General features: G+C 37.9%; 2 protein-coding genes across 4 annotated transcripts; both read right to left on the bottom strand.

Moving 5' to 3' along the window:
* Positions 1–311: 311 nt before the first annotated feature.
* LOC149020494 (chaperone protein dnaJ 16-like) lies at positions 312–10809 on the bottom strand. Of its 3 annotated transcripts, XM_089148651.1 has the most exons (13): positions 10737–10809; positions 10266–10644; positions 6913–7036; positions 6554–6636; positions 6326–6437; positions 6131–6235; positions 5752–5802; positions 2766–2855; positions 2553–2661; positions 2294–2442; positions 2158–2211; positions 1152–1375; positions 312–1072 (listed from the first exon to the last, which is right to left on the bottom strand). In XM_089148651.1, exons 2-12 carry the CDS (start codon positions 10406–10408, stop codon positions 1157–1159), a joined length of 1239 nt encoding a protein of 412 aa, XP_089004777.1. In that variant the 5' UTR covers positions 10409–10644; positions 10737–10809; the 3' UTR covers positions 312–1072; positions 1152–1156. The 3 variants fall into 3 exon arrangements, with proteins under 3 accessions (XP_089004777.1, XP_089004776.1, XP_089004778.1); XM_089148650.1 differs by lacking the exon at positions 10737–10809 and having other exon boundaries at positions 10266–10730; XM_089148652.1 differs by lacking the exon at positions 10737–10809 and having other exon boundaries at positions 312–1055; positions 10266–10730.
* A 3504-nt stretch (positions 10810–14313) lies between these two features.
* LOC149020493 (zinc finger protein GIS-like) lies at positions 14314–15681 on the bottom strand. The gene has a single exon (XM_089148649.1). It carries the CDS (start codon positions 15581–15583, stop codon positions 14828–14830), a length of 756 nt encoding a protein of 251 aa, XP_089004775.1. The 5' UTR covers positions 15584–15681; the 3' UTR covers positions 14314–14827.
* Positions 15682–16057: the final 376 nt, after the last annotated feature.

The following is a 16057-nucleotide window of genomic DNA, read 5'->3' as shown; positions in this document are numbered from 1 at the left end:
TACCACCTTTCCTCATTTCCCACCCCCCGCCCCCAATCTTCCATCATCAAGTCTTAGAAAACACTTCGATCCGGTGATGTTTTTTTTTAATCAATTGATCTATTGAAATGGTAAAACGGACAAAGGCAAATAAAGCTCCAACAGCCAAGCAGGAGATACATGCCAGTCTCTACCTTCCCCAAAGGAGACAGCCATCCTGGCTAAGCGATCTACAATTACATTTTACGATCCCCAAAAATGCACATTGCTTCAGAACCCAAAAACCTATAAGCAAGAAGCTGGATATCTTGGATAATACAAAGGCAATGGAATGAAATAAAAACACTCTGAACTTATGAACCACATATGAAGTAATGGTATCTATAGGATCGAGAGGCATCAAGTTATCTCGAAAACATTATTTTCAAGTGCTCAATCTTCATGTTTACCCAAAAACAAAAGTGCTCAACCGGAAAGATCAGTTTGGGTGTTAATCTTCGAGTAACTAGTTCCAATTTAAAAAATACAATAAATTTTCAAATCTATCCCTTTCAATCCTATCTTAATCCCACATCCAAATCCTTGGGCAAGTCATGACCAAACGGCAGGAGCTTCCAGTGTAAAAATTGGTTCATCAGGTCACGGGTTATCTCTCAACCTGGACTGACAAAACTATCAAGCACTGCATCAGTGTCAAAGCCAGACGTCGGTGGGTACCATCTACACACTGGAAGTCTCACTTCAACATCCATCGTTATGACTAAACTTGGTGGAATGTATTTTACAAACCTTGTATGATTTGCTCATAATTTCATGAGGTGCACTTTGGATGATCCATTGGCTTTTGAGTTTTCCTGCAGACTCACTTGCAGAATGGCCTACAGTAAGAGGAAAAAATTGCTGACAAAGAACAAAGGCAAGCATTGATATCCTTTACATGCTAGCATAGCAAAGAATGTGCCCTAGAATTTATCTCCATTGTCGTTGAACATTTGGGCTGGACAAGACAGGAAAACTGCACTTGCAGTGGCAACACCCTTCATTCAGAAGATATTCGTTGAAGCTCCACACAATTCCTAAAAAGAAAGTAACCCTAAAAGACGCAGGCGTCAGACATTTTGCTTGGCATCACAGAACATATGATTCAATAAACTGATGTTTGTATGACTTACCATATTCAGCAAGGTTTCCTCTTATCCACCTTTAAGTACAAATTATACCATTTCTTCCTTTGCCCATCCTTCATAGGCTTCTTATCTTTTGCTTGCTGACTCTCTTCTTTTCTAAACTCCTTGAAGGAACCTCTGACTTTGCTACTACTCAGACTCCGGGGTAAAGGTTGAGCAGTTGTGTATGAGGCGTGGATTGCATTCCTTTGCTGAAGAAGCTCATCAATCTAAAGATGGAAGAAAGGACAAAATTTAGCAGATACATTTTAACATAAACCTAATTAATTTTTAAACCTAAATTGTTTAACCAGACCATCCATGAATCCAACAGGGAAGTTGGGATGCAGATCCAAGGTTTAAGGGTCTTTAGCCATATTTCATTCACAAGGATATACAATCTATATCTATTAAGTCTTACCTAGATTTTAGAGATTTTTTTGGGTTTCACCTGTCAAGATGTAAGATTTTCGGTCCCCCCCCCCCCCAACCCCAAAAAGAAAGAAAGAATAACTTCCATGACCAGGATAAATTAACATGAACTGTTTTGCATCAAGGAAATCACGAGGGTCAAACAGATCATAGTGGTTCTTCCCAAAGAAGAAAAGACAGATTTTGACCTGAAGAGTTCTTCCAAATTGGAAGAGGTCCAAACAGCTCAACACTTACACCTCAAAATCCTCTAAAAGCCTAGTGGCCATGGTTAAAACCACAGCATCCAGTGCATGATCGAAGAGCTTTTCAGCCTTCTGCTTGCAGGAGCCCAGGAGATGGTTTCTGGAGTTTGAAGGCAGGCACACAAAATTATTTTGTTTGGAATCTTATCCACCTGAAGTGCAAAGAAGCCCAGGGGCACAGATTTTTGGGCTTCTATTTCAAAGATCCCAACCAAAATAAATTTCGTTGGACATGCACTTTTGACCCACAAAAGCCTTACAAGCTGCGTCACGACTTCTGCTCCAGAAGCTTACCCAAACATGCACCAAACCCAAAAAGACAGAAATGAACTCACTGACTGCATTTCTTGTGCATATCTACTTGTCATCTCCGTGAATTGTGCCAAGACCTGTAACATCACATGAAAGTAAGCTCAAAAATGTGCAGATTTCTTCAAGGTATAAACAAAATGCTTGTGTGTAAATCCAAACCTCTCTATACTCAGTCTCAAATTTTGCAAGCTCCATCCTCTTATTCAAAATCTGAGCTTCTACAACCCTTAGTTTCTCCTTTTCTTCTAGAAAAGTTTCAGCACAAAGTGCTTCTATTCTGTAGCTTACACTTCTAAAAAAGTTGTCACCTGATAAGATATACCAGAATACAGAAAGAACAACGCTCAGGAGTTAGGTCCCATCAGATCACATACCGAGGAAAGAGGAATGCTCATCTGGACAAAGTTGCAGATCTAACCATAGACAGCAAAAACATGGGTCCCAGCTTTTAGTTCAGTAATTTCACAAGGATGGAATCCTTCCAATTTTTTGAAAAAGGCACCATCAGGATCCTTTTTAGCTGCTAACTATATTCAGAAGCATGAGATTGATGAAAGAAATGATAAGAAAAGAGATTGTTTTATAAGTTCAAAATTATGTAATAAAAGAACTTGCAGTGCCAATGTCCCACCATACTGAATGATTGATCTAACCGGTAAACTTGGAAACCAAGAAAGTACAACCCAGCAGATGTGGACCTTCTTGTTTTGATACTGTCTTCCTGCACAATAAAGAAGTTCCGCTGTAAAATGCCCCCCATTAAGGAAGTAAACAACTGAAATAAAAATATAAGGTTACAAAATATAACCATGAAAGCCGAATCAATAAAAAAAAAAAAGGTGTATATATATATCCCAGGGAACTAATTAAATAACAAATATATTTTCAGCAAGGATACACATCAACGCCTACATCCTTAGATTCTACTCAAAGCGTATTAGGTTCCCCCCCCCCCCCTTTTTTTAACCTTTTTCAGTCCAGATAAAGTATGACAGGTTAGTGTTTCCAAATCTCAGGCAGAACTGTAATAAAAGGGAGTGGAAAAGGGGTAAAACAGATAAAAAAAATTTTAAAAAAAAAAAAAAAAAATTAAGGAAAACACTATCAATAAGAGAAGCATAACGGACAGCAACTGTTCTGGGAACAGTACTCATGAACAGCAACCTCTAGGAACAAGAGAAACCGAACACAAAGGAGCCAACAAAAGCAAGAGAGGGACTTTCACTTATCATATATGTCAAATACAATTTCTTAATTCATATAATTGAAGGGGGATCAGTTACAAAGGTAAAAGAAAAACAAGATAGTTTCCTAGATCCAAAACCCCTGGGAAACTAGAATAACTTACCTAACAAGGACTCCAAAATACTAATACAATTAAAAAAGCCAAAATATTTAACTCTACATAACTTTGGCTCCAAGCAATTCATAAAAAGAGGAATCTTTCACGACTAAACTAAGGCCAAAAATCTAATTTAGTTGTTATATTGTGATTATAAAAAATGGTGGAAGAGCAAACGAAGGCAGCGAGTGGTAGACGAAGGATAGAGCACGACTAAGATGGTGGAATCACCTTATTTTCTTTGTAAACTTTCATTAAACGCAGCCACACACATATCCACACAAACCCAACAGCACAAAGAACAAAAACAAAAAGACAAAAGGAAGGATATGGTAGCAGCAACATCAACAACGCTGAACAAGCAACACCTTCACTTACTGAAAACCTATAACAGGCTTTGTGTGAACTGCATAGGGATTCGCTCATTTCATTCAGGATTGGCAATTGGCCCTCTTCATATCATGAACTCTTCAACTCTTAACATCATTAGATCCAAATCTCCTTTGTCAGCACCCCTGATACGGGGAGAGAGGTAGAGAGAAAGTGTGATGATCAAGGCTACCAAGATCAAAAGTTCAAACTCATCCAGTCTCTCCCCTCTGATTTTCATTCAAGTTTTGCAAATCCTCTCCTTCCATATCTTTCCTGCACAAAGTTGAAGAAATCTGAAGACCTAAATGTAAAGTCAGTCCCAGTGAACAGAAGCAGAGGATGATCAGATCGATTCAAACCAAAAGTAGCAAGGGGGCATTGGCAGGTCCATTGGTAATGCCCCACAAACTGAATTATGCATCAGAGCTACACCCCTATAATCATCTCTAACTATGATATCTGGATTTCTTCCTTCAAGAAAGCAACATGCAAGCAACATCACTATGGTTCTAAGTAAAGATATTGTATCGCCCAGTACCGGTGGTTTTGCACTTTGTTGATACTGATAGTATATTGGTTGTTGCATGGTACAGAACAGGCAATGAAGTCCAAATGGTTTTGCACCTTGTTGATACTGATAGTATATTGGTTGTTGCATGGTACAGAACGGGTAACGAAGTCCAAAAATCCATTTTTTTCAAAGTAATATTAAAGCAAACCTGTCCATACTGCCAATACAAAAACTGATATCGAATCTGTTTCTGTGTTGAAAATACTCATTCCAATACCATGAACTAAAACCATGAGCATCTCCTCCTTCAAGTAGGCCTTCCTCACAATTTTTTCCTCAACCTCCTCTAACGATCATGCCATGGTCACTGTCACCACCACCAGCATCATCTAACCCCCTCACGAGGAAAGCAGAATTCAACAGCTGTGCCAGTGGATCAGCTACTGTCACCATGGCAGCAAGCATAGTAGCAATATGATGCCTCATAGTCAGACCTCTCTCTATCTAAGTCCAACAGTATTCTCCACTTCTGCATTCACACTCTCGATGGCAACTCTTTGGTGGCTTCCATCTAAATGGACCCCTCACTTATTAGAATTGGGGCCACCAACGAGCTTTCAAACAAAATCGACTGCAACATGGAGTTCATTGAGGCTGATCATCCTCTGCAACTCATCTGTCCAAAACACATTTCGGCTGTGGCAAAGAAGAAAGGGAGCAGGAAAAAATTCATTTCGTGGCGTTGGGAATTTACACCAATGACCTTATCCAGGATTTCATGAATGCTCACTATTGACAGTTTGGGTTCTAAAATTCATATGACAAAATTACCCACATGTTCAGCTAAAATTCTCTTATAAAGTTGGCATTCTGAATTATGCTGCAAATCATTTGTTATCTAGTAAGTAAAATTCAGATGGATCCATATGTAACACATATCACTTTGGATATCAACTACACTGATAAGTATCAAGAAACTGAAAAAGTGCATGAGCTTTCATGTAAATATGTAATATCAAAATACTTAGCAAGTATCAAGTATTGATCAGGAGACTAACAAAAACAAGGTGATAATCTCTCAATACTTCATGTTTCATATTTGTCAAATCGCAATTCTATACTGGTACTTCAGTATTACCCACAGTTATATCTCCGTAATATAAAAAATAAAAAGCAACTCAATTATTGATCCCTGGACAAACTGAAGACAAGCAATGACCTCTCAACACTTAATGGTTTCATATTTGCCATACTAAAATTATATATTTTTTTGGATGAATGAAACCAGAATTGTATATTGGTGACTCTGTATTACCAAGAGTTGCATCTTGGGGAACTTAAGCAAATATTCCAACTAGAGAAATAAAGAAGGCTATAGATACTGGTCAGTACCTGTAATGCAAGGCTTAATCCACCACTATCTTCCTGCTCAAAGTACAAAAGCTGCATAGGTTTAAATTTTTAGTAGCAGTTCAAGAGTGTTTTCATCTACAAAGCAATTATTTACATGAAACATTCTCAGAAGACAAATAAAATCCTCTGCTCTTGGTGCAAGGGCATCCCGTCGCACCAAAATTAGATTTTAAAAGGGCAAAAATTAAAACATTTATCACCTAGTGCTTAGATGGAATGGTTGGAATTATAAAAGGAAAATCTAAGTAATATTAAGTTTTTATGTGATCGAAGATAAATCACAATTTAGAAAATAGCACCAAAACAGTGCAAATGGCATGTCCAAGTTGCCCCAGGGACTTGGAAAGTCTTCACAAACCTTGAATTTGCCTTTGTCTGGTGATTGCACTCGACACACAAGTCCAGCTTGTGCTTCTTGTTCTGTTATTGTTACAGAATAGAAGTGAGCACACTGTTTCTCAACCTGTCCAAAATGAGAAAGCTTCAAATGCATTTACCACATGAAGAAAACAATAGTTTATTAGGGAGAAAAATAAAGCTATTGATAACTCACCTTCTTAAACAAGGGCTTTCCCAACTGGAGTTCATGAATAGTTACCCTCCCATTGAGTGCTTCTTCCAAGAGAGTTGGTGATACAGTGGTCTTAATTGGCACACCAAGTTTACTATTGTGTGGTGCATGTACAAACAGAAACAAACCCATCAATCCATGGCCCAGACTCATTACATCGTGAGCCTCCCCTACAAATAAGAAAACAAAATTCATTTGGACAGGGTTTACCTAAAAAGGGCAGCAAACATGGTATTCACAGTTCCCAAACTTGAAAGATCCAACTCCAATTCTTGGTTTTCGGATTCAACAGCCTGGGGAAGCCATTACATCAGTTATCAACTGATGATACAATTTATATAAATCATGAAGAACAAACAGATGAATGAAATCCGACAAAAGCAAATCATGTAACATAATGAAATAAGCTACAACATTATATAAAGCAAATCATCGTCAGCAAAGAATGGAGTGTAAGAACAGCACAGCATTGTAGAAGGGGGAAAAAAGAAATGTATGCTAGTGCAATTGAAAGTCACAAGCAAATGTTAAATGTTTTGTAAAATTACAATGCCACCGGAATACTTTACCTCAAAACCAGCTGCATCATACTGACGCCGCTTGTCTGGGTCAGAAAGAATATTATAGGAGAGTGTAGCTTCCTTAAACATATCAGCTGCTTCAGGATCATTTGCATTTTTATCAGGATGGTACCTGGAAAATGCATGGTTCTGGTGTGATTATTGAATAAAAGGAACAACTTGTCAAAAAACATACCATATCAAGGGCTGCAGGAACCAGAAGACAAACAGCGCCACCATTGTATGACTAGATTCAACAAGAGCTGACCCCAAACAGTTTCATACAGTATCCATGAAAAATCTTTATTGAAGATCATCACCAAGAAGCTGCATGATGCAATCTGGGGATCAGAAACCCCCAATTTTGGGTCGCTCTGGATCCATTTACAGTGTCATTTTTAAAGCAGCTCCTTTGCTTCCCAAAGCACTCCATAACAGTATACTCAACGGCCTTGTTATACATGCCCAAGACAACCACCAACAACTTATATCCAATTGGAGTAAACTCCCTAAAATACCTCAGATCCAACAAAATATCAAAATTCAACCATGGGAAACAGGCAACACAGTTACTGTGGAACTGTACAAAATGAACAATGGGAAACAAGTTCTCAGAAGAGAGGATCAGACAACTGATTAGCATGCCCATCCTCCCTTCCCCCCCCCCCCCCCCCCCAAATTGTTAGCCACTAGAAAGGAAGTTTAATTGGAAAGGAAAGATGACAATTTGAGGTAACCTTGCTGCCCAACTACCATTGGGAAAAACAAAGAGAAAATAACGAAATGGTATTCCATGAAACAATTCCATCACTAAGCAACAAGGACTCTCAACTCAGAGTAATGGTCTGATTACACCAGAAATTGACAAAAGCTTAAAAAATCCAAAATAGATGGCCCCCAATATATTAAAAAGAAATCAGATAATTAAACAATAACACATGTCTCCAATACCGAGAAAGTTAATTTAGGTTTGTCTGTTTATCAATGCATGACCAAGGAACCATATAATAAGTGGAAGTATTTTGGGAGGAAAATTTTTCCCTTTTTTAAGTTCATCAATAAGCATTACTAATAGAAAAGAACTGATGACAGCCTCCATCTTCCATCTTCACCCAGTTGTAAGATGGATGGCAATACTTGAAGTGTCAAATAACAGCTTTTTGCTTCATCTATTTCTATTTTCCACCATTGATTTCATTCACTTGCTGTTTTATTGTAATCACACAAGACCAGCATTGAAGGTCTCTCAACTTTATCCAAGTCAAGGAAAAACCAGAAAGTACACATACTTTAATTTATTGCTATCATCATGAGATACAATACAGCTATAAGAAAATAGCAAATACAGAGAAACAGGGGCCAAAAGAGCCTATAAGGGGGACCGAAACTGACCAAGGGGGCAAATTGGTCATTTTCACCCCTTAATTCGAGGAGTGTTAGGTCAGAATTATTTCTGAATTTTTGTAATTCTGTTTTTAAATTTTAATTTGGAGTCTTAGTGAGTAAGTCTGTCTTGTTTCCTTTTTAAGAGTCATTGAGTTGTAAATTAGGAAAGACCTATTTCCTAATAAGGAGTCCTAAATTTTAGGCACTGGTCTAGTAGCTTTGGGTTGCTTGGCAACCAAGTTTTCTTTTTGAGTCTGAGTCTTTTGTTTAGGCTATAAATATCCTCTTTGCATTGTAATTGTCAGATTTGATGATTGAATACAGTGAGTTTGAAGAAAGACTTGGTATAGTCGTGGGATCCTTGGGAGGGTGACCTGCAGCTGGGTTTGAGCTACCGTTTGCAACTTTTCAAAGCTTCTTCTTCTTCTTCAAGCACTCAAGCATTCATTCCAACACGAACCAGAAATCAAGTTTTGAAGGCTTCATCATCAAGTCTAGCAGCATCCTTCAAGTTTCCAATAGCCCAAGTAAGTTACAGCCCCTATCCAAACCCTAGAAGCCATCTCCCATCACCTTCTTCTTCCCATATTTTCAAATCCCACCCCAACTAGGACTCCCTCATTTCAGCCCCTTTTGCACTCCTTTTACCCGCATTAGAATCGCAGAAGGCCTCTTAACCTAGTCCTAATCTTTGTTTAACCAGATCTGCCCTGTTTTCTGGACTTTTGAAAAATCTGCAACTCATCTTCTTTGAGAGCAAGTTGCAGAATTTTCTGAGATTCTTAGAATTCAAACTCAGCCCCTTTCCTCTGAGTTTCAGACCTCAGAGCTACCCCATTCCCAATTGCAGGCCATCCCCTCATCAGCTCCACACTTTTCCTCAAACCCTAAGTCAAACCCTAGAATCCGCAAGCCTCTCTTTTCCTTCCCTGGTTCTGCGCAAACAGCAGCACATCCTCTTCAATAAACCCTAGTTCTTCAGTCCCTTAGAATCCCAAAACCATCAGGCCAAAACCCCTAAAACCCTAATCCCTGTCCTACCTGAGTTAGGAATTGACTTACAAGACGGAATTCTAAATTCTCCTATAATTTCAGATCTGAATTTACAATCACAGCAGCCTTGTAAACCCTTTACACCCTAGCCGAAACCTCTGAGTTTCCCAACTAGCTGCTGCAACTTGAAAATAAGTTCCTGAAGACAAACCCTAAATTCTGGGTTTACATCACAAATTCACAACCATTGAAAGACTCAGCCATAATAATACCACATGAGAGCTGTAGGAAGTGTTGAGACAAATGCACAACCATGAAGAAGAACAGGCAAAACACACTCCAACAGAATTTATCGTGGTCAGCAAAATTGCCTACATCCCCCCGAAACAAAACTAGATTCCACTATTTCCTGAAAAAAAAATTGGACACCACTCTCCACCTTGCAAAATGCTAACCTTTGCTTCTTGTTGTTTTTCCCTCTGGGTGACTGAGACAATATTTATAGGGAGACTCAATACCCTTATTGGTATATAATTCAAACTCTACCCTGTATTGACCGAAAACCCGTTCCAATTACAAGTACAACTCTGATTACATGGACCTGCAGAATACAAGGAGAAGTAGGGCAAGCTTTTTCTACAATACCATCTATCATTGACAATTTGTCGATGAAATACGACGGAAGCCATTTTCTGCCCTGTTCGATTGAGCAAGGTAAAGCAAAAAAGAAGAACATGGAAAGTGTCGACCGGGAAAAAGTCAAACAAAACAGGAAAGAAATGACCCGGTTGTCAGAACAGGCCTATCTGTAAACAATCAACAGAATTCAACACCTAACTAAACGTAATTTCAGCTTTTCTAGTCCAGCGGGTGATGAGTAAATGAATCAAAGAAAGAAATTCAAAAACTGTGGATTACAATATACTATGACCAACAAAAATTAAACAAGATATAAGTTACACAATTAATGAAAATCAGCTTACTTGAGAGCCAACTTCCGGTAGGCGCTCTTAATTTCCTGATCCTTGGCGTTCCGGGAAACCCCAAGAACCTCGTATGGATCCCTTCGTTGTTGCTTGACGGCCTCATTCTTGTCCGATTTCGAAGAAAAACCGTGAGCTGCCATTTTTCACTCTGAATCAGAAAAGAAGAAGGCGGCGGCCTTGCTACTGAAACCCTATAAACATCTCCGCTCGCACGATTGTCCGCAGCGGAAATTCAACTCTTGCCCACACATTTCCCCAGAAATGGATTAGATTCCAAATTTCAGTCTTTGGAGCGCAAACAAAACGTTATAGAAACCTACGGAGGTACTTGCGAATGGATTGGAGGAGGGAGATACAGAGAGGCCGTTTCAAGAACCTGCAAGCTGGAACTCCCCCATTAGCAAAAAGAAGGAAGGAAAGAAGAGTGAGGAAGGAAGGAGAGACAATTTATATATAGGTACGTGGTACCTGAAAGAAATCTCTTGGTAGAAAATGCATATAAAATTGAAAATCGCATCGCCTGCAAATATAGCAACTTTTGTTAACTAACTCAATTAAGGCGGGAGAAGGACAAGGATTGTGTAGTGTACACCGAATTGCATTTAAGAGAGCAACACCTGGATTAATTATTTTTCTACTTTTTCCACCCAAAAGACCCTGTAAAGTTGCCAAATTGCTTGGGCCATGTACATTATCGTCAAATCGAGATTTTGGACTCCCAGATCTAAAATTTCGGTCAAAATTGAATTTTGATTGTTGAATTTCAGTGATCGCGATCAAAATTTGGACTAAAATTTCGATCCGACGCCCCGCAATGTGTGGCCTGATGGTCCTGCACATTTAGTGCGCAGGACCCAAGCAAGACCCGTAAAGTTGGGCTGTTTTAAATAAGAGGGCCAAGCTGGACTCCAACTGATCCATTTGGACACTTTTTGGACAGGGAAGCTAGGTTTTTAAAATAGAAAGACCAACCAAGGATCTATACTCTATAGAAACTAAAGTCTGAATCACTTTTATGTCAAAAACGAGTATTATGTGTTTTCCTGATATTTTTTTATTTTATTTATATTTTGTGTACTTTATGTTGTTTATATTCTAAATTATTTTATAGTATTTAAATATAAGCTTTACACAAATATGGTAAAAAAAAGTATCGAAGAGAGCACTAAATAGTCTGAACTCTCGAGATAAACCCCTATTATCCCTTGAGCCCTCGCGGGATCGCGACCCTTTGTCCGGTCCATTGTAGCACGTGTGTCGCCCAGGGCATGAGGGGCATGATGACTTGACGTCATCCTCACCTTCCTTCGGCTTATCACCGGCAGTCTGTTCAGGGTTCCAAACTCAACGGTGGCAACTAAACACGAGGGTTGCGCTCGTTGCGGGACTTAACCTAACACCTTATGGCACGAGCTGACGACAGCCATACACCACCTGTGTTCTATGTTCCCAAAGGCACCCCTCTCTTTCAAGAGGATTCGCGGCATGTCAAGCCCTGGTAAGGTTCTTCGCTTTGCATCGAATTAAACCACATGCTCCACCGCTTGTGCGAGCCCCCGTCGATTCCTTTGAGTTTCATTCTTGCGAACTTACTCCCCAAGCGGGATACTTATAGTGATGCTATTTGCATAATGTAATAAATAAGAAGAAGAGAGAATAACAAATATGGTAAAACATGGTTGTTTGGTTGTGTAGAAACGTGGATTCTTGAGTGTCTAGGCATCATTTACAAAGTACCCAATGGTTATGGTATGTTGTACATGTTTCAGTGTATATCCAGTCAATTATCCATGAATGTGTGTGACACAAGCTCTGAATCCCTTACAACCATCCTCGCATTTCTCCATCATATAATTAAGAGGGAAGTTCGTCTCTGCTCCTCTCAGGGCAGAGCTTCTCACACATGTTTTTTTTTTTTTTTGTCAAAATTCAAATTCCAAAGGAAAGGGAAAGTGGGAAATCGACAGGCACCTTAATTAAGCCACTAATCACTCCAAAAAGTATTAAAAAGATTGCATTTTGAAAGCCGTGAATCACAATCTCCACTCATTGTAATTGTAATTAATTAAGTAAATTTTAAATTAACCTTCACTCAACTTTCGGTGGTTGGATGACCAAATCTCCTTAACATTTACAATGATTATAATCAATCTTAACCAACACAATTATTTATTGATAATTAAAACAGGTGATTCTTGTCTAGGTCCATTGAAAATGTCTATGGTTGGGGGAGATAGCACCTGATATGATATCTTTTATTCTTAAACATTTACAGAGCTCCACCTGTTACAATACATCAACCAACCCTAACACCTAATCATATCTAATCCATTTTTATGTGTTCCATCGGTGGTCTACTCATTTAAAAAGCTACATTAATAAAAAAAAAAAAAAATCCACACCCATTATGATAAAATAATGAAAAAGTCCTTTACAAGATTATGGTAAATTAAATCTTCTATTTAAGAATCATAAGGTTATCACAATTGGAAAACCAATGAGAAACAAGCAAAAGTATCCTTCACTACACACGGTAGTTCATAAGGTCAATGCTTGCATAGGTCGAACTCAAATGGGCTTAGAGCCCATTGAGGCTGATACCAAGTCCATTGCTAATTCATTTGAGGATTTTGAGCCCAGCCCACTCATATGGGCTTAGAGCAATCGAGGTGCAGCATTTGAAACCCAACTTACAGCTGGATGATTTGGGTTGAACCCAAAATGCTACTGGGCTTGTTCTTTGGGTCCATTACAGGTTCACATACAATTAGGATTTCATTTTTGTTATGAGCTAACAATGTTTGTTAGAACTATTTTTTCATTTTCTCCAAAGCTGCATTAAAAAAAAGGAGGTAAACCCTAATAAGCTGTTCACAAACCTGACCTTAGATTGAAAGTTTTATAAGAAAAAATTTTCCAAAAAAATTTAAAAAATGGTTTTCTCCAACTAGTCAAAACTTATAGTATTCTTTTTAAATAAATAAAATAAATTTTGTTTATTAGAACAACTTCATGTGATCATCAGATTATTGTTGATACGATAGTTGCGTGAGAAAGAATGAAAATACTAGGAAAAAAATAATCTTATATTAATAATTAAAAGAGAGAGGGATTCCATTTAAATTATGAGGGTCTCGTCATCAAGGTTATAATTTTTCATTATTTCATTTGAATAGTTTCAATTAGACAACATCATCTCATTTGATCCATAATGTCAAATAAAACATATTAATTAATTTTTATTATTAATGAATTTTAGGTGAAGAAATCATAAAAATATCTTAAATGGAGATACATTGAAAATGACATGGCAACCCCTTCTCCCATAGATAAAAGTTACAATCAAATATAATACACATAATCTCATATAAAGAATCACATAACAAACTATGTACGAAAACCTGAAGCAAGTTGGTTCAATTAGCAAAGACCAACACCTTGTAGTATATGAGGTTAAGAGTACAAATATCCTCGAAACTAGGGGCGAAGCCTTGATATATATTTAAATAATTATAAAACTATCCCCTGAAGGTGTAGCCGTGGTGGCGCCTAAAATCTAGTTGGATAAACCTCAATTTCGAAAGTGAAAAAAAAATATACACACTTTATCAAAATTCTAAAACATATTTTGACCATTAACAACTAACAATAAATCAACTAGAAACAAAGAATTAAGTCAATATTAATAATGATAGTGATAAGAATTAAGAACATTGTGGTCATCATTATAGCATATATAATCCCTCAAGATTTTAATATAACATTATTGTTCATCTTAGTATATTAGTATTATTATGCTATCTACAATTCTAGAAAAAAGGATTTCCTTATTTGGTTAACAATTGTTTAATTAAACTTATGTTTATACTTGCTATCCATCCATAGTTTATTAGTTATTACTCATCTCTAAAACCCTACTTTTATTTTCCCCATCTCCAGATAAAAGCATAGTATTTCTGGTTTTTTTTTTTTTTTGAGGGGATGTTTAATAATCATTTTTGTAAATTTTCAAATCTATAATTTGTTAGATTTTCGTCATGTTGGAACCTGGAAGGTGTAATCTATAATCTTAGTTGGATGAAGAGCTTATCTATCATAGGGTTCTAGGTTTTCTTCTAGTGGCAGCTCTTCCAGGTGTGGGGGTTCACTAAACATCATCAATTAAGAGACCTGACTTAATAAAATTCTTGCTTTTGTTAGATTCCTACAATTATTTGGATGGAACCATAGAAAAGCAAATTAAACGTATAGGAGATAATTCTTAATACAACCAGAAGGTGAGGAAACTAAATAGGTATTAACTTGCAGTGCTTGTGTATAGTAAATACAAGAAAGATTTCTCAGCTTGAAGCAGGCTGAAAATACATGCAAACCCTAAACGCTTTGGCCCCTTCGAGTTGCATGCAGTCTTGCTTCATTATTTCTCAGGCGAAAAAACATGGTTTATGTATTATATCATCAGATCATATTGCAGTTTAAGAGCTGTGCTGCTATATACCTTCAACAGTTTCTAAGTATTCAAGCACTGCGATTTGCCCTAAGCCATTGTCAGAGGATATTCAGAATTTTGGTTGCATGGCAAGCCCAAGTTGAAGCTCAAGACTTTTACAGCTTTGCTTGGAAATATGCAAAGGAGAAGGTTTGATCAATGAAGGTCTGTTCTGGATAGAACTGTTTGTGGGTGTCAAGGTGAATTTGCAGTTATCTTGTGGTACTGGGAGAAGAGAGGGTAAAGCATATGATTTTGTGAGAGGAGAGCCATTAAAGTATGCTTTTTGAGTGAATGGATTGAAACTAACTTGTGGGTCTTCAAAAGATGTAAACTGATCAGGTGTATAGGGAGAAGATTCATAGAACCATGGAGGGGATAGATGGAAACTGAGACCATGGTGATTCTGGAAAGGTTGAAGGTAATAGCTTAGGCTTGCTTTCCTTGCTTGGAGCTGCAGCCTTTTCTTCTTCAGCCTCTCCTTTTTATGAGCATTTTGGTGACCACCAAGAGCCTGTGAATTTGCAAACTCCTTGAAACAAAATTGACACTCATACTTCTTGTCATCTATTTCAGGTGCTGGAGTTGCAGTAGTCTTCTCCTTCACAGATTTCTGCCGAGACAAAGCTGTGTTTGAAGAACTTACACTTTCATCTTCTTCCTCAGGCACTCTAGAGCCCTGGCCATCATTTGTGTAGGGATCCACCTCGAAACCGAAGATTCGGAGCTTCTTCTCTTCAACATGGAAGGCTTCTCCTCCATCCAATCTAGGGGAAACAAGGGTAGTCTCTGCAACTACTTGGTCTTCCAACAGGTTCCTCTCCATTTTCACTTAAAAGTTTATGAGGATATGAAGTTGCCTAAATAGCTCTTACAAACAATAATGCTGTTGTTAGTTTACTTCCCTTGCAATTTATAGTGAACCCATTATTGTTCAGGATACAATGAACCCAAACACAAGATAAGTTTATAATAAAGAACAGTAGAAATATAAATGAGTCAATTATTAAAGGTGATGAAGAAAGAGGAAGAAGAAAAATCAATAAGAAATAATCAAATGGAAGGAGCCGTCATATGCAATACTGGATTGATACTTTTCCTTATTATAGTTAGATACGGTTCAAACTTTCCTCATCAAAGGGGATTCACTTTGTTTTCTTAAAGAGGAACCCATGGTCTATAAACACTTAGATAATTATCAACTTGGGCATTTGGACTCCAACCCCAGAAGTCAAAATTAGTGGGGATGCAATCACCTGGAAGGTGCTCAAATGTGCCAATAAAACCTCTTTCACTGTAC

The sequence above is a fragment of the Hakea prostrata genome, chromosome 3 (genome assembly GCF_041222555.1).
Source record: "Hakea prostrata isolate BN-2017 chromosome 3, UWA_Hpros_2, whole genome shotgun sequence".
Taxonomy (NCBI): Eukaryota; Viridiplantae; Streptophyta; class Magnoliopsida; order Proteales; family Proteaceae; genus Hakea; species Hakea prostrata.
This window is presented reverse-complemented; position numbering and strand designations above follow the sequence as displayed.

Bases quoted from the DNA above. Each gene is read 5' to 3' on its own strand.
- LOC149020494 (XM_089148651.1), bottom strand. From the start codon at position 10,408: ATGGCAGCTCACGGTTTTTCTTCGAAATCGGACAAGAATGAGGCCGTC. The intron at 6,637-6,912 runs GTAAAGTATTCC...TGGCTTCCCCAG, and splicing joins ATGATGCAGCTGGTTTTGAG to GCTGTTGAATCCGAAAACCA. The intron at 6,236-6,325 runs GTGAGTTATCAA...CATTTTGGACAG, and splicing joins GAAAGCCCTTGTTTAAGAAG to GTTGAGAAACAGTGTGCTCA.
- LOC149020493 (XM_089148649.1), bottom strand. From the start codon at position 15,583: ATGGAGAGGAACCTGTTGGAAGACCAAGTAGTTGCAGAGACTACCCTT.